General features: G+C 31.0%; 1 protein-coding gene and 1 long non-coding RNA gene across 2 annotated transcripts; both read left to right on the top strand.

The window, feature by feature from the left end:
* Positions 1–5,892: 5,892 nt before the first annotated feature.
* Positions 5,893–7,795, top strand: LOC127708610 (uncharacterized). Its single transcript, XR_007985318.1, has 3 exons — positions 5,893–6,339; positions 6,837–6,924; positions 7,667–7,795. It is a non-coding gene; the product is annotated as an uncharacterized LOC127708610 (long non-coding RNA).
* Positions 7,796–13,322: 5,527 nt separating this feature from the next.
* LOC127708609 (ADP-ribosylation factor-like protein 4C) lies at positions 13,323–18,330 on the top strand. The gene has a single exon (XM_052213634.1). It carries the CDS (start codon positions 13,630–13,632, stop codon positions 14,179–14,181), a length of 552 nt encoding a protein of 183 aa, XP_052069594.1. The 5' UTR covers positions 13,323–13,629; the 3' UTR covers positions 14,182–18,330.
* Positions 18,331–19,835: the final 1,505 nt, after the last annotated feature.

Raw genomic sequence — 19,835 nt, 5'->3', positions numbered from 1 at the left:
ATTTAAAAATTTGACAGTGAATTTTCTAAAGATAGAAATCGAAGAAATGTTAGATGGAACAATTTACCCCTAATTTGCCAGAATTGTTTTAAGTGAATCAATTACAATGGTTGGCGATAATTGATTTTTTTTGCATCTCGACTCTTTATTTCCGTGATGAGCTATGGAATGAATGCTGCAAGTCATCAAATACAAACTTTTCGTAAAACTAATAAAGGTCAAATGAGAACAACCCAATGTCATATGATAAAGGCTTAAAGCTGCCAACAATGGAACATTTTTGAGGGACGTACTAAAATTACAGTGCATTTGTTGAACATGAAGTCACACTTACATTCACAATCGATTTGTACAAGAAGTCACAATGCACTGGACTGAAATGAACTCTAAGTCACAGCACACTTGCAAACTAAATCGACGGCTATGTACATGTAAAAATATACACCAATATTAGGGACCATACTTGTTTGATAACAAAGATACATGATTTTGAAGAGGGATTTAATTCATGTTTGACATTTGTAACAATAAATTGTAAAAAATCTCGGAACGCCATCGAACGTTCAGACAATACAACCAAAACTTTTATAATTGTATTAATATTTTTATGTAAATATGTAATTAATGTATGCAAAATTCAGTAATTCATCATGTTATTAAAAAGTGAAGACTCGATATAGAAAGCAAAATTAACATACCAAACTGAATGTACTGTTGTTATTTGGTGTTGCAAAATGGAAGTCACAGTACACCGAGAACGCGAAGGCACATTTCATCCATTCGGACTAAAAAAATCAACCAATCAATCAAATACTGGATTTGGTGTTTCGAGGGCAAATTTTGTACTCTGAGTACTGAGTAACATTTCATGACCGATTGCCATTGAGAAAATCATTCACCAGAAACCAAATGACGAGGATATGACTGCGTCGTAATTTGAATGTGACCGTTTGCTTTAAATAGAATCTGAATACCAGGAGACGATGTAAGTAAACTATACAGTAATAATAATAAAAAAAAAACAAAAGGACTGGTAATTTTTAGTCCGTGTTAATTTTTCTGCATACTGATAAACACGAAAGATACATTTATACCATAGGTTCTTGGACTGGACAAATGTGTTTGCCCTCACCTTTTTTGTCCAAAATCAGTTATTTAATTTTTTTCTTGTAATCTCAATTATTGTTGTGTTTTTCTGTGTTATATTAATATGAATATACTAGAAATAACTTTTATTTACAACTTACCATTAACTAGTATTGCTAGTTTACTATCCACAGCCGCGGTCCTGGTCTCGTCCTGATAATAAAAATTATCAGTGACCGCTGTGAATAGTAAAAAGTAAATAAGCGGGTATTTCTAGTATATCTATATTAAATAGAGAAGCACGAAAATAATTGAAATTAAAAGAAAACAAATAAATAACGTATTGTGAAAAAAGGTGAGAGCAAAAAAAATTCTCCTGTTCTAAAATACATATGATTCATACACACAGAATCTAACCTCTATTAAGACACCAATTTTCAAAGTGTTTCGTGTTCCTCTTATTCATGATGTATATGTGATTAAAATTCCCGAAATGTACCAAGTAGACAGCTTAGGGCTTAATTCAGCAGAAATGTGGAAAAAGACAACTGCGGACTTGCTAAAGAAGATAGGTACACTTTATGCTAGAATGCAGTGCACTGGAAATAAAGAGAGATATTCTTAAAGCTCAAATCATATGTTGGAATGACATCAATAATTTGGAACGAGGATATGTTTGATTGGAATTGTAAGAGAAGGACTTATATTACCAGTAGAGGATTCAAGGAGTGGGTGTAGAAGGCATACGCCCCTTTTTTGATCGGACAAAATATATTTTGGCATAAAATTGTCCAAATTTATTCTAACTTTTAGTATTCGGTAAGTTTTATGGAATTACGCCCCCACCCTCGAAAGTCCTGGATCCGCCTCTGAATACAGTGTATTTTAAACTAGTCATCAGAAAAGACTATCGACAAAAAATGAATAACAACAAAAAAATCGTAGACATTGAGAATATATTTCAATAGCATTGTGCCATAGTCTGCATTCTTTGTTTATGATGTTACCAGCTGTACAGGTATTTCTTTTATCTCATATCTTGCCTATGATTGGTTTAATGAAAAGTTTAATGTCTAATGTCGATATGTATACTGAGACTACTAAAACTTATATGTGATAGACTCCATGATTGAAGTTAACGCCACTCTTAGCACCGGCGCGTTACGTTTGCGCGAATTCGTCCTAGTTTGCGCGAAAAAATTCACCTTTGCGCGACAAAACGTATTACGTCTGCGCGAAATTTACCTACTGAAAAGTCACTACGTTTGCGAGGATAACTTAAAAAAAACAAATTTATAAAATACAAATTTATCGACTACTTAATTGAAAATTACGTAATCAGTGAGTCGAGATTTCCACCAGCAATGTGGACGGCTGTGCCTAATGTAGACACAAAACGTATACGTACCAACAATGGGGCAGAATGTTTTCACAGCCATTTTAATGAACAGTTGTATTCTACTCATCCAGTCATCTACACCTTCATTGAGATTATATTGCAAGTTCTGGCGACTACTTACATTAACATTCGTGGTAGCGATAACCAAGCTCTTGTAAAGCGCACAAAGAGGAAATTCAGTTGACCGTTTAACAATTTTTTGAAATTTCAAAATGGGGAAATTTCCCGTTAATGTTATCTGAAATCGCAAGATGTGGTATGATTGCCAATTTATATTCAAAATAATAAACGAAAAACAAATATGATAGACAACAACCAACGAGTAAACTAATTTTCCTAACAAAACAATAGCAAAATTCAGGTTATTCTCAGGATTCATCAAAGGTAATAACTTAGGTAAATTACAGGTAAATTCGCGCAAACGTAATGCTTGTCATATTCAAATTCGCGCAAATGTAGGTCGCCCCTGAGCACTAATAATGATAATAATAATAATAACATCTTTATTTAAAGAGAGTAACTCATTTGGATTAAACCAATTTTCAATAAGGCTCTCTACATACAGTATTAACTACATGAATAAAACATAATCAATCTACTAATACACAAACATAAACAATATATATATATTTTTACATTGAAGGCCGTACCTTGACCTATAATGGTTTACTTTTATAAATTGTTACTTGGATGGAGAGTTGTCTCATTGGCACGCATACCACATCTTCCTATATCTATATATAACAAAAATAATACACCTATAGTATACATTGTGGTTAAACTGATAAATTTCACATTTTGTTAAAAATATAATGACTTGTAAGAGTATTTGAATGCAGATACAGTTTTTGATTTTTTAATTCCACTGGATAATGAATTCCACACTTTTGGACCACTAAAAGAAAAACTTGATTTGTATAATTCTGTATTTGATTTAGGGACAATAAAAGTATCTGATGATGAAAGTCGAGTATTGTACGATTGTTGCACAATAAGATTTGATAAATATTTTGGTGCCAGTTCATGTTTTGATTTATACATTAATAATGACTTGTGGTAAAGTATTCTCTTAGTAACGTCAATAATTCCAGATTCCATAAATAGTTCAATAGATGGTTTACGAATATCGTGTTCGTTTAAAATAATTCTAGTTTCCCTTTTTTGCAATTTTAGTAAACTGTCAATTAAAAGCTTGTTACAGTTTCCCTATACTGAACAACATTAATCCAAATCTGGAAGAATATAAGCATTGTAAAATAGAATTCGTGCATTATGATTCAAGTATTTCTTGATTCTTTTTAATAAAGCTAATGAAGAATTAACTTTTTTGATAATATGATTAATATGATCATACCAAGACAGATTTGCAGCAAAAAAAATACCAAGGACTTTTTCACAGTGACTTTCATTAATATGTTGGCCATTAATAGATATATTTAATGTGTCATTGCACATGACAGACAGTTTTTGTTTTGAACCTATACACATTATCTTTGTTTTTGACACATTAACTAACATTTTGTTTTCTTCACACCAATGACAAATATTTTCTAATACAGCAATGAGTGTCTGACTAATATACCTTTTGTCTTTTCCAATCACAGAAATAGTGCTTCCATCAGCAAAAAAACCAGTGTTATGATTAGGATTACTTAAAGGCAAATCATTAATAAATATATTAAGAATAATATAGGACCTAAATCTGACCCTTGGGGTACACCTGCTTTTAATGTAGTTACATTTGAAATGGATACGACCTGATGTCTATCGGCCATATACGAAGTAAACCAATGAAGTGAATTATAAGAACATTTATATTTCTGTAATTTTTGAAAGAGCAGTTTATGATTTAGAAGATCAAAAGCTTTACACAGATCCAAAAATACTGCCCCTACTAAATTTCTTTCGTCAAAGGCTTTTGACCATTTATCTAACAAAGACGTCATAGCAGTCTGACATGAATGGTTTGTACGAAAGCCTGATTGCATGATATATAACAGATTATACTTGTTTAGAAAATTCATCAAATGAGTTTTTACGTGTCGCTCAAGGATTTTAGATAGTAATGGTAAAATTGCAATTGGTCTGTAGTTAAATACATCATTTTTCGAACCTTTGTTCTTAAAAACTGGTATAACTTTAGCCAGTTTGAATAACGATGGGTATATTGATTTTCTGATGCTTAAATTATAAATGTGACATAATGGAACTGAAATAAGGTGTGATGACATTTTTAAAAACTTTGCACTGATATCATCAAGACCTGTTGCTTTTGACTCAAGTGTGATTAACTGATGGAGTACAAATTCATTGGTTATTTGTGGTATGGTAAAAAACACATTTTCTGGTATCCGACATGAAATATAATTATCAAGTTTTCCAGAACAACTGGTGCTTGAGTTTGAAGTAAGATTAATATTTTCAGTAATATTTGTAAAATAGTTATTGAATCAATGTATCAGCAATGATCTTTGGGTCTGTAATCGGTTTATTGTAACAGTCATTTAAAATTGCATGGTCATGATAATTTTCACTACCATTGACATTATGCAAGTGTTGGCTATTTTGTTGCGGCCAGTTTTTATTCGTGGAGGAAGCCGGAGCACCTGGAGAGAAATGAAGATAAAACTGGCAATCCTAGTCGATTAAGATTGGAGTCTAATTCGCATGCCACGTGCGGGGATCGAACTCATAACCGTAGTGTTGACAGACTATTGATACAGTAGTTGAACTACTAAGACCACTCGGTCACCGAGGCCCTACATTCCATGAACTCCGCGGACTATGAAAAACTCGGCCTCACAAACTCAATCTTTAACTTGGACTACTCGAAAAATGTATATAAGATAAACGAAGTTATCTCCTTTATTTGAAATTAGTTATCACTTAAAATAATAAAATTATTTATCTTCCACCAGATAACAAGAAACGATTATAAATTACTTTAAAAAAAATATTTCAGATAAAATTCATATGCATGACTTATTTGACCAGTGGTTACAGACCTATATATATGGTTACAGATGAATACTGCCACGTGTATTGTTAATTTGAATTAGTTTATTGGTGAAGGATTACGAATGTCATTACTCCCAACTTGTGGAGGCGTGCCTTCCCACCCGGCACGCAACGTCATTTCAACGTTGAAATGTGGTTGATATTTCGTCATGACGTTGCTTCAACGTTGTTTGAACGTTGTAACTGCAACGTCGACGTTATGTTGCAGAAAGTAAGTTGATTCAACGTTGAATTTTAGTTGAATTTTCAATCTTGAAGTTAGGTTGAAATAAATATGTTGTTTCAACGTTAAATGTTGGTTGACATGTCGACGATGGAGGTTCGTCCAGAAAAAAAATTGTATGCATCGGTGTAAAAAATTATCCACCATCAGCGTTAAAGGTGAATCATTATAGTTGTACATCCTTTGTTATTGTATCAACAAAAGTTCATAAATAAGGATTTTGCTATGAAAAATTGTAATCAATGTTTCCTTTCATTTTTTTTTGTACAATATCTAGTAAAATTAGGAATATTCCAAAACCGGGACGTTTATCAAAATCATAAAAGTGTACAAATTTAAATTATCATTCATCGAAATATGCTACTAACTAATTTGTTATTATCCGGAAATATATTAATCAAAGATAAGACACAGCATGTGAAAGTGCGGCATCTACACAACTGATACACGAGGATTAGCACTCCCAATAATCTATTGATAAAATTATCACGTGACATGATGCTGATTAATGTATGACCACACGTGTGTGACCGCCTTTTTCAAACGCGGAAATTGTATCATTTTCCTGGACAATATTTAGGACCGTTTTCAGCAAAGAAGAATTCATAGAAATGTAAGTGTTTCTTTAAATTATTATTCGTTGCTGTACTAATTGTCTTTTAATGCTTGTGTGGTGTTAACATTGGGAGATTATAAATGCGCAAACGTACTTGTATATTTTGAAAATCTCGCCATAGTGTATGTTGTAAAGATAACATTACTGACTCCAGTGTGTACATCGTCTTTTTTGTTGTACGTTCAACTTATTTATGACTGCACTTCTATATAAATATGTACTACAATCTGGAAACACCATATTCAGCCTACATACAGCTAATTTTAGTTATTTACTACTGATTTGTTAAAGAAAAGGAACTTTTGCGAAGTAAGATTATCATCTCCCCCTTTTTTATCTAAAATTTTAACCCGTCATCCATAATCATACTATTTTAATTATTGTCAACTATACTCTGAATTTTAATAATTTCTTTTTACTCTTCAATCGAATTTTACAAATTTAAAATATTGCTTGGCGATGATGATCGATGTTATTCTTATTTTTTTGCACAGGTATTAGAGACAGAACAGTAACTTAGGAAAGGGACAGATCAGTAACTTAGGAAAGAAAGATTTAAGGATAAAAGTAATAGCTGTCAAGGTATGTATTTTTTTTTTATTTTTTAACATTTTTGATTATCAATAATCAGTATGTATGTTGGATTGCCTGTGTTTGTGTGAACTATGTGATTTGAATTGATTTATATGCTCAATGGGTGGCATTGTTTCAATAGATCCTGGTGCTCGAGATGGGTGGCATTGTTACAATAGATCCTGGTGCTCGAGATGGGTGGCATTGTTACAATAGATCCTGGTGCTTGAGATGGGTGGCATTTTAACAATAGATCCTGGTGCTCGAGATGGGTGGCATTGTTACAGTAGATCCTGGTGCTCGAGATGGGTGGCATTGTTACAATAGATCCTGGTGCTCGAGATGGGTGGCATTTGTACAATAGATCCTGAGCTCGAGATAGGTGGCATTTTAACAATTGATCCTGGTGCTCGAGATGGGTGACATTGTTACAATAGATCCTGGTGCTCGAGATGGGTGGCATTGTTACAATAGATCCTAGTGCTTGAGAAGGGTGGCATTGTTACAATAGATCGTGGTGGCCGAAATAGGTGGCATTTGAACAATAGATCGTGGTGCTCGAGATAGGCGGCATTGCTACATTGTACATGTATAGGAGCGAAAAAAATGGTAAAAACGGATCCGGTATTATATAAACCAGTAAATTATTTTAAAAAAACCTGGCCTATATAACATTTTATTCCCTGCCTTTGACGTTCTACGTAATTGCTAAGTCATGTTTACAAAATATTATTTGTGTTTGTTTTTTCAGGAAGAGTAATGGAGGCCTACACAAAGATAACAGAAGCTGAATTAAAGAAGGATTGTGCACCAGAAATGATTGGAGGAGTTTAGAAACTACAATTCATTTTCACGAAAATAATAAAAATTGATTAAGAAATTATTTGTATTCATTTACCAGATCACCTTTTGGCTATATTTAATTTAGCTTTTGTCATAACTTGACATCTGTTGTACTGTTTTTTTTTCAAATCTTGCTGATGTCCTCTGTAGAGTCATGTGGCTTCAATATCTTGTGTGGTTACTAACTATTATAGATATAAGAAGATGTGGTATGATTTCCAATGAGACAAATATCCACCAGAGTCCAATTGACGTGGAGGTCACTAAACGGACTTCAACAATAAGCACACACCACACCGTATAGACCGCAATAGAAGACCCGGACACAATACACCCTTCAATAATCAATTCAAACGAGAAAAACCAACCGCCTAAATTTGTAACGACAAACACATGTGACAGATGAACCAACAACAAGCAACGTATTGCTTATTTCAACATGAAAGAATGTTGCTGCAATATTAGGGTGATGTTGTTTCAATGTTAAGTTTCAACCTATATTCAATCAAAAATCAACGTTGATACAATGTTGAAAATATAACGTTGTTTCAACGTCAGATATTCAACGTTGTGTCAACTTTCAAAACCAACCGTTATTTCAACGTCTTTTCAACGTTACAGATCAATGTTAATTCAACGTTGTTTCAACGTTGAAATGCCTGCTGGGTTTACTGGCAGAAGTTATTAAGAATAAGATACAGTTGACACCTTTTTAACCACCTTAAAACTAATTACTAACACGCGGACTGTTGACACCTTTTCAATTACCCATCACACCAAGGATTTATATAGTAAATCCTAAGAACATAGCTACCTGTAATTACACAATCGAATGACAATGTAATTCACCAAATATCCGGTACGTCTAAACACTGCTAAGGAGTCCTTAGTGCACTAAGGACGTATACTACGCCACTAAGGACTAGATGGGGTGCTGTTACATGCATTATTTTTCCATATTAAGTTAGAGATTGATATTTAATGCATAAATTAAAAAAATTATAGAAAAATAATCATAAATAAACGAGTTATTAAGCATTGTTTAAGCACGTGCCCATTTTTCTTTGATATGCCGAAAATCAGTGAACCGATTGACACGTGCCATATAACATAACAACTGAATAAACAATCATAATCTTTTTATTTTAAGTAATTAACAATTGTATCGAAAAGATTAATGTTTAATAATTTATAATGAAATATGTTGTTCTTATTTGCAATGATTAAAAGGACAAATAATTTTATTTATTTTTTATTTCTTTCTCGACAAAGTTATTTGCCATTTGTGCACGACTTTGATGTGCGCCAACTAATAAGTTAAGAGTGTGGTCAGCTTGTTAAATGTTTATGTAAGAGCATGGAAGTAATATTTAGAGATACCAAGACAAAAGGAATAGATATATTTATAAGTTTTTTGTTTTAATTTTAATTCCGACAAAGATGCGTGTTTCGTTAAAATTTATGAGTAAATTCTGTAAAAAATATCAAAACCGGGTGTTTGCTTTTCCACTTTCTATTACTGCTTCATACTTAGTACGAATTACGATTGAATTGAAAAAAAAATCATGTGACGTCCTTGGGGTTATTCTAAACCACTAGTTTTCAACCAGTTTGATAGCTGTTTACAAAGGCTTCATACCGTACTTATTTTTTCTTTTTGTAATTGTTCGACATTTGTTTTTTTCTCAAAGTATAAGAAGTTAAAATATCATTATCGAACTTTGAAGTTTCATTTTTAAATATATAAAGGAGACAAATGTTTTTTTTTAAATGTTCCACAATTTTTAGCACATTATTTCCGAAAATTATCCCGGCCCGTATGTGTTAATTTTAGAGCTTTAGATATAATTTTGACATAAAAAGGTTATGCATCGTACGAATGCCTTGAAAATATGCTTTTTCATGATGTGAAAATATGCTTTTTCATGATGTGAAAATATGCTTTTTCATGATGTGAAAATAATCATTTTTTGTAATACAAGATAATTTGAATACTTTATACCTAAATCTCTCACGTGTAAAAATGAAAAAAAAATAATAAGGATTTGTATAGTATATTACTATATAAATCCTTGAAAAAAACAAACAGAAATATTTTCAAATATATTTTCTTTTAATCTATTTTTCTTTAAGAAGAGAAGGAAATCCGATTTGTATTTTTTTAACCAAATTGTCTGTTTAAGATATTGTATGAAATAATGACTATGTTGTATATGCTTTACTCATTGTTGAAGGCCGTACGGTGACTTATAGTTATTAATTTCTGTGTCATTTTGTCTCTTGTGAAGAGTTGTCTCATCGCCAATCATACCACATCTTCTTTCTTATATTGGTTGCATGTAGTAAAAATTTATTATCATATTGAATTCGTTTTTGTCCAGTAATAAATTGCTTCACGTCTTCATATATGAATATAAATTTAGATATATTGCTTTGGAAACAAATCTATTATTTACAAGAAATAATTACAAAATACTCTTGAGAAACTGAAAAAAAAAACATGAATAAAATTTTAACAACTTATTCAGTGCGAAGTCAAATCAAAATTGATCACTGAACTATAATCTGAAAAACTATTCATTTATTAGTATCCAACTTTTCCAATATTGTCGATTAAACACAACAGATAGCAGGATTCCCGTGTAATCAGTTATGTAATTTGACACGTGTCTAACGGTTCATTGATTTTCGGCATATCAAAGAAAAACAGGCACGTGTCTAAACAATGTTGAATAACTCATTTATTTGTGATTATTTTTCTATAAAATTTGAATTTTATGCATTAAATATCAATATCTACAATAATATGAAAAGACACTACATGTAATAGCACCCCATCTAGTCCTTAGTGGCATATCATAAGTCCTTAGTGCACTAAGGACTCCTTAGCAGTGTTTAGACGCACCCCCAAATATCCAGTAACTTTTGTCTATTGATCACTTTTCGATTTTTGCCATGGCATTGTCAGTTTGTTTTCGACTATTCCTATTGTTTTTTTTTACTCTCTTTCACAAATGAGATTTTTCAACACATACTGTGTCAGTTAACAGTGCCACTGGGATCGCTTTGTGTTTTGAAAACGTTTATTGTCTTCTTTAAAAAAAAAATGATTTCAGATTTAATTATCGTTCTATGTATATATACTTTTATTCAAAGATTTGATATTGTTTATGTGTGTCTCGGTGTGGAAAGTGTTTATTTTGGGTTTTCCCAAAATTTTACCGCAAACCTATTTTTTATATTAGAAATATATACATGATAAATATTTGCCTCATCTAACCTCTACATTAACATACAAATATGTATACAGATGTCTGGCCGAGGTTATAAAAACCTACCCCATTTATATATTGAGTTTTCCGAAAATCCCTATATACCCATTCCAGAGACATATGGGTCATTTTAAAAAAATGTCGAATTTTGAAATTGCAAAATTGATTTAAAGTTACTTATTCAAACAACCCTCGTCATAAGCAAATCAAAACAAACAGTACTTATAGAAAAACATATAAAAAGATGCAATCTTGATAATGTTATACAAGAATATATTGAAATATTTTTTGATAGGTGGTGCAATATTTTGCCTCTCCTGTTACCATGTTCAAAAGAAATTTCGGGTTATTTAGAAAAGGTTTCGGTAAAATTTTAAGCTTGCGTTTCATAGCCAATAAGATGGTTTTCAAGAGTAAAAACTTCTATATATATTCATTCTGTGAAATAATAGATTATTTGCCAATTTTCCATGTTGTACTGAAAAATGCCTCTAAAAATTGGTTTTCAAAGGTTATAAAAATAACCACCAGTAATGCAAGTTTAAGATAGCAATTCATAATGTTCAGCATTTGCTCTCTCTTTCAAATAAACCCAACATCAAGTAAATCCCTCGCATGTTGGTTTACTTTTGTCTTTATTTTATTGGTAACAGGAACGTTCGTTAATGATATATCACTATATTAAGTTATATACTGTTACCTTTTTGTCTATCCTGTTACCGATAGCAGTATTGCACCTGCAAATGCAAAATTGCATAGATTAAGACGTTATAACCTTTAGATGAGTTCAAACAACGAAACATTTCATTATGTGTGCAACTATATGTTATTATAAACTTTTAAAGACGTTTCTGTCTACTATTGTCTATCCTGTTACTGTAACCATAGCAACCATAGTAACAGGATAGACATAACAGGATAGACAAATTTCTTCATTTTTGAATGCTGTTATGAAATAACTACTCCCTTTGATGAAGAGATAATGTTTTTCTGATGTGATTATGGTTTCCAACACGTTATTGCACTTTTTGCAAGTATAATATTTGTGTAATTAATCAATATGTTGGTAACAGCATAGACATGACAAAAAAGTACCCACCTTTTTTATCACTTAATGTCTTGAAATTTCTTTTCTCTACACTGTTATACAAGAAACGTGCTGTGTTAAATGTTTAGGTTACTTTGCGCTTTTGAAATCAACACTGACTAGTTCAATATTCATAGGGAGAAAATTTTAACGGCTGATTTAAGTAGCGGTAACAGGATTGAAATGAACTTCATGTACGCTGATGGAATTTAGTTCGTTGAAAAAATGTTACATATAATAATAAAGAAGCTACGATTTTTCGTTAGAGTTATTATTTACGTTCTAAAAAAGTCCCTTTTGCAGATATCAAGGCGATCAAAAAATAGGAAAAAAATCATTTTAAATGTGTTACTCGGACACTGTACGCACGTAAATTACGCAAAAATCGGGCTTAAATATATTTTAATCTTATCAAAATAGATCTAAATCGTGTTTATTATTAATGTTCCGACTCATAAATCCTACAAACTTTCATTTAAACACTTACAACTGCATTTTCCATCAGAAATAAAAAATTTAGCATGGGTGTACTGAAAATTCGACATTTTTTGAAAATGACCCATATATTGTATTCATAATTATATGCCTCTGTCCATGCATAGGAAAATCATAACACATTTATATATTCCCCAGGTATCAGACATATAATCTGTGACATCTGATTTTAGGTATTATCCACATGGGATCATTCTTATCATCAGAGAGAAAAAAATACCAGTACACCTGAACAGAAGATGAACATATATGACCCATTGGCATATAGATTTATATGTCTCTGGTTATATTAACCGCGCATCCCATTGATGTATTTGATATTCCAAAAAGTGACCCATAAGGCGGCACGTCTGTGTTTACCTTTATATAGGAAGAGACCACTTATAACTTAATACAAAAATATAAGATTATATTTACTACATAAATTAAGTTTGTTTTAGTCCAAGTTTGTTTGCGAATACCGTTTAGACCGAGTTATCCAACTGTGATGTAATGTAAATAGTGAATCTACCAGACAAGTAAATGCTACTTCTTAGTTTTAGCCTAAAGTGTATTTGTCTTATAATGCTCTGCTAATAATGAATATCTACCGTTTTAATGTTGTACTCTATAACAATGCTTCTTATAAACACGCACCAAGCATGGTCCGAGTTCGGGTCATGATTTTATTTATCAAATCCTTCGGCTTCACCTGTCATAGGTGGCGTTATAACCGGAAGTTTTACCTTTCAATCAAATTATTTTTTTAGATCATGAAATGATAAAGTCCACTCTCGGAAGAAGGAAGAAACGAAGTATATGAGCAAGATGTGTTTTCCTGTATGAAAGTGACAGAACAATACAAAACAATTAGTGTAAAACTTAAAAAGGAAGTTAAAATCCATTCACAGCAATGTTTACATTCCTGAATTTGTGACGAATAGTTATCCGTGTTGTGTACCAATATTTGTGTTTTTTTTTGAAGTTTTAAATTTTCGTATAGCGTAGTAAAAGGTGAAGGGGAAATGAGAATGTAACATGGGTGGATCTTCTTCAGCAGTGCAACTCACTATGATTGGCTTGGATCAGTCAGGAAAGACAACTCTTTTATACAGATTGAAGTATGATCAGTATACCAACACAACTCCAACTATAGGATTTAACTGTGAGAAAGTTAAATGTGATACTGGTACTGCTAAAGGAACAACATTCACAATATGGGATATTGGTGGTGCAGATAAGACTCGTCCACTTTGGAGAGCATATATTCGATCATCAGAAGGAATTATATTTGTTGTTGATTCAGTTGATAAAGAAAGAATAGAAGAGGCTAAATTAGAATTGACTAAACTAATTCGCTGTTCTGATAACCCAGGACTACCCATACTTGTGATTGCCAATAAACAAGACATGCCGGGATCATTAGATCCTGTTAATGTAGAAAAGCAGTTAGGCTTACACGAACTACCTCCTTCACAATTGTGGTCATTACTTGGTGCTTGTGCTATCACTGGAGAAGGGTTGTCTGATGCGATTGAAGCTATGTATGAACTTGTGTTAAAAAGGAGAAGAATTAAGAAGAAACGATAACAGAAAAGTTGTATAGGACTACAAATTATTTTTGTGATCTACATTGTTAAGTTTTTTTTTATAATTTTTATGTCTTTTAAATATTAATTTATGGGTTGTGTTGTTGTATACAGTTTATGAGTAATTTATGGAATTGTAGATTTTATTTGTCATTTTGTATTTAATTCTTTTAAGGATACTGCCGACAGATTAAGTATAAATTTGTATATAAATGAAATACCATATTACAGAGCAGATTAAACATGTTATAGCTTTTATGTAAAACATTAAGTAAAAAAGAAAAATTTTAAAAATTCAAAGCCTTTATATATTTTTTGTACTCTGAATATCATTTAAAAGAAACATAGCAAAAAAATAATGGAATATTAAATAATGCATGGTCTTCACATTAATGTTAAAATTCTGATACATTCATGAAAGTTAGTGAGTAATTAAAGTTATAAATAATGAAAAATATTCAAGAAAGTACATGTACATTCAATGTATGTGCAATTGGTGTACTTGACTTCATCACTGTTTTAAGAGATTTGCTGTGTACCTTTGCAAGCATTTATTTCAATCATTTTATTATTATCCGGCAATACTCAGGTACTAGAGTAAACATTAACATGACATGTGGATGTGTACATGTACCTATGTTTAATTTAGAGAAAAAAATGTTGATCTTTTTATAAATTCTTGTTCCACTAGGAAATATAAAAGTCAGTTTTTGTTAAAATATAAAGTCCATCTACATGTACCATAGAACTTTTTGCAATAATCTTAGATATACCAGAAATACAATGAAATAGTAAGCATTTAGCTTGAAACATTATGCAGATTAGAAAACGACAACTCTTGTCATATGGATTTTTTTAATCAGATACATTTACTGAACTCATATATCTTATTAGCATTTTGATTGATCATCTTTTACCAACATGTTTTGATCAGTCTGATTGAAATCAGATCTTTTACTTGCTCTGTCAGATTTGTTTGTTTCTGGTGACCTCTTGTTTAGACTTTTTATTCAAATTCTTATTCAACTTATCATTTAGAGTGACATGTTGTCACTTGATTCCTTTCAAACATGCAATGTAGATTGATAGAATTGAATCAAAATGCCAATATAGAAACCTTTACAGTATTATTGAGTCAGAAATATTTACATTCAGGTTGGTACATTTTACATGCTTTATCAGAAAAATATTGGTAGGAACATCGACTTTCCAGACTAATTTTTAGGGAAATATTTCGCATTTAGCCCAACAAAATTTTTTGATAGCCAATTACTCAAGTTGAAAATTCCTGAAAATTTAAGGGAAATATTTGAATGATTGGATGATAAAAGGTTACTGAAGTTACATCAGGCATATATTCTATCACGGAATGTCCTACATGTCCTACACAATGTGAAAAAAAAACAATTGAATGGAGCAAATTGAAAGATCTGGTTTTAATAGGATTGCATCTTTTACCACATGTATATGTATTGAATTCTTCCCTAATTTGAAACTTGGAAATTGTATTGTCTCAATATTATGCCAAAAAGTATATGTCTGTTTAGGGTTACATGAACATGTACAATTTATATGTTTGACAAAACAAGAGGTTCTATTTCTCAAGGGGCCACTAGGATCAACTGTTTTTGAGCATCAGAAATCAGGATTTTATTTAAAAAATGGATTCTAGGATTTCAAAAAAAAACTATATTGAGACTAAAGAAAATGCTTTAAACTTCCAATTATGGCAATTTGATAAGTCAGTCTTTGGAAGCTATTTTCAATTCATCCATTAAACATGTATAAGTAAGTAAGTAGATTATTTATTATAGTAACTTGTGTAATTACAACAATTGATGTGTCAATTGTGTATATACAGGAAAGTTTAATCAGAAAGGATTTAAATTAGATGTATAAATGAACCATTGCACATCAAATATGAAAACTGTTGTGACTTTACACACATGATTTTTATTTGAAACAACAATACAGAAATTAAGATATGGCATGACATACATTGTATAAGTATATGATAAACAACCTTCCTGTATTTTTTTAGGGAAGGTACAATATTATGTACTCAAACACTGCATGTAAAAACACTAAAATAAAAAAAAAATCTCAGACAACTATTCTATTATGTATTTTTTTCAGGAGAATACAACATGTACATTTGTACAAGGACATTATTAATTGACATTGTTGACCCAAAGTTATTAAGATTCAAAAAAACAATGTTTCAAGTTAATTTATTTTTAAGTTTTCTGCTCAACAATAATCTAAACAGCAAAGGAGAAATTAACTTTTTGATTTTTTTAAACTAATGAAATGATTATGACTTACAAAATGTACATGTAGCTGAAAGGACCTGGATAAATTTGAAATCATAAGTTTAGAAATTGTTGAAATTGGTGAATTCAACCTGATTTTATAGAGTCCAGAACCCATTGATTTGTCTTAATGAGAACCTACAAATAACAGGCTATTATTTCAACTTGGAATTATTTTTAATTATGGAATTTGCATAATTTCTTGTGCTTGAAATTTTTAATAAATTCCATGTTTATTCTGTATTATAATGTTTTGAGCGGTTCATAACATTTTCCATACAATGTATTTTGTATAGATAGTGTTGTGCGCCACACAGTACATTCTATTGAAAATGTGCATTCTTCTTTGTAATAGAAAGTGTTGTGCGCCGCACAGAACATTAAAATACAGAATAAACATGGAATTTATTAAAATTTTCAAGCACAAGAAATTAAGCAAATTCCATAATTAAAAATAATTCCAAGTTGAAATAATAGCCTGTTGAATGTACATTTTGTACATGTACAATGTAGGTAACTGCATCTTGAGTTAACCAAAAATCTTATTCATAAGAGTATGCACAAAAAAATGTGTAGTAACCTTATATATATTTTTCTTGACCTTAAAAAAGATCTCTACAATTTTTTTTGCATTTTGCCATCTTTTATATTGCTTTTTCATGGACAATGTTGGGAGGAAGTTCAGGAATTGCATTAGAAAAATATCATGCATCTATACATGTACATGTACCTAGTTCTGTATGCAGATGTTCTAGATATCATTTATAAATTGTACATACATCATATACATGTAATGAGGATAAATAAATGATATTTAAATGTCAACTTCCAAAGATTGAAATAGTTATCTACATATTTGTTATTATAAGATGATTCATAATTATTTAAAATTCCACGGAACATACAAAATTAGAGATAAAATTTATCATACTTGAATGACCCAATTTTTTTTATCTGAAACTTAGTTATACTCAGAAACAGATAGACAATTTATCTATTTTACTGAAGGAAGTTTTCAGTCCTTAAAATAATCACTGGACATACAGTTTATGTCAATGTTAATGTTTGTTATCTTATATTACATTATCTCACATATATATAGAATTTTAGATAAAAGGTTTTCTGTTTAATATTATATGCAAATTTCCTGCACTTGACACAGATAATATATGAAATGTACAATATACACAATAATGAAATTAATTATGGTAAGACTACATGTAATTCTGTACTAAACTGGTTAACATATATACGTATGATTGCCAGGGATACATATATGACTGAAATCATGTTCTTTGGTAGATTCAAGGAATTTGATAAAGAAGCATTTTTTTTATAAAACTTGCAGGCTTTTTAGAAAGAGGTTGTTGTTGAACATGTTTAATATCAATTTAAAGACATCACTCATTTAAACTCTACATGAAAATATTTAATCTTTATAATCAGACTAATGTATTGTTTAAAAATAGATTTTATTTTAATCCTTATAAAATATTTTTTTTTTTCCATAGAATGGGACATAAAAGATCTGATTGTTATGGTAGCTACATTTCCTTAAACTCATAACTCATTCAAGTTAGTCCTTTAATTTTATACCATTGAGGCAAAAGTGAATACTTTTAGCATTCTGTTGTCTAATGGCAGCCAGATAAGTTCATTGTTGAATTTAAGAATTTAATATATAAAGACAGGTTGTGGTTTTGTGAATTTTTAAAAGCTGCATTATGTAAAAAAGAATGATTAATTGGGTATATTTAAGTAAACTACTCATAGTTGCTAGATTGTACTCTCATTATATTGTTTGATAATCCTGTTAATTAAATTTTTAACTTATTGAATTTGTTGTTTTCATGTTTATTCTTGATGTTGATTATGTGTTGACCTGTTGACACCTGTCTTTAGTTCATTAGTACTTTATTGTAGCAGATGGCTTTAGCTGTCAATTCAGGTCATCTGCTGGGTCCAACATTTAAATGAATTAGTGTCATTGTAAGAATTGTGATAATTTAACTTGGTTTAGAGAAAATATAATACTTATAATTTTAATGAAATCACACTAAGAAAAATATGTACTCCCTGCCATGTTGGGTGTTCCCCATTTTTGGTAGCCTGGAATGAACAAAAGAGTAATGATATTAAAGGACCTTTCATGTCATATATTAGATATAGAATAAAAAGATGTAGTATGATTGCAAATGAGATAATTTCCACCACACTAATTGACATAAAAAAAATAGCAACTATAGGTCACCATATGGCTTTCAACAATGAGCAAAACCCATACAGCATAGCACGGTATATAAGGCCCAACACCACAAATGTAGAACAATTCAAACAAGAAAACTAATCAGTAATGCCATATGTAAATAACAATAAAAGAAAAAGGGATATGATTTACAGAAACAAACAATAGCCACTGAATTACTGTGTCCTGACTTGGGACAGCCACATACAGAATGCAGCGAAGTAGGTTCAGTTTTACCTGTCCTAGTAAAGTTTCTAAGATTTCTAATAGGGCTAATTGTGAATTTATATGGTGTTATTGCTGCCATGTGTGGAATCTAATCACTATGCAGTAATAAACGTTGTCAGCTTTTTAGAGGGTCTTAAAATCTTCATATTCCTACAACGGTTGGAAAGATTTAGATCAGAGGAAGAAAAATTTATCTAATCATTAGACAGAATGGATTATAGGGCTCTGGCAGCCATAGTTTTCTACTTGATTGGAACAAAAAAAAATATTCGGAAAAAAAGACATTTAGAAAAAAAGACCATCCATAAATTATAACTGGAAAGTTTTATTCAAACTGTCCTTTTTGTTAAAAAGTAAAACATGAAGATGTGACACAAAATTTGCCCAAAATGAGTCATATTTGTAAAAAGTCTCCAATATCACTTAAAAGGTCCAAAAGATTTAAACTTGTAGTTTCAAACGAGAATAAATAATTGAGTTTTGTCCTGTCTTAACAAATTTGAATAATTTCATGACATACTTTCCATGTATTATTTCTGGTTAGTTTGGTTAAGATTTGACATGCAGTTTGGAGGAAATGACGTTGGCGGCGTCGTCGTCGTTGTCGTCCGAAGACACATTGGTTTTCGCACTCTAACTTTAGTTTAAGTGAATGGATCTCTATGAAATTTTACCATAAGGTTCAATACCACAAAAGGAAGGTTGGGATTGATTTTGGGGGTTATGGTACCAACAGTTAAGGAATTAGGGGCCAAAAATAAGCATTTTTATACGACCGCAAAATTTTTTGCGGTCGTATATTGGTATGACGTTGTCCTCGTCGTCCGAAGACACATTGGTTTTCGCACTCTAATTTTGGTTTAAGTGAAT

Source organism: Mytilus californianus, unplaced genomic scaffold (assembly GCF_021869535.1).
Source record: "Mytilus californianus isolate M0D057914Y unplaced genomic scaffold, xbMytCali1.0.p SCAF_7, whole genome shotgun sequence".
Lineage (NCBI taxonomy): Eukaryota > Metazoa > Mollusca > Bivalvia > Mytilida > Mytilidae > Mytilus > Mytilus californianus.
The sequence above is the reverse complement of the archived record's forward strand: the minus strand, read 5'-3'. Positions and strand labels throughout refer to the sequence as shown.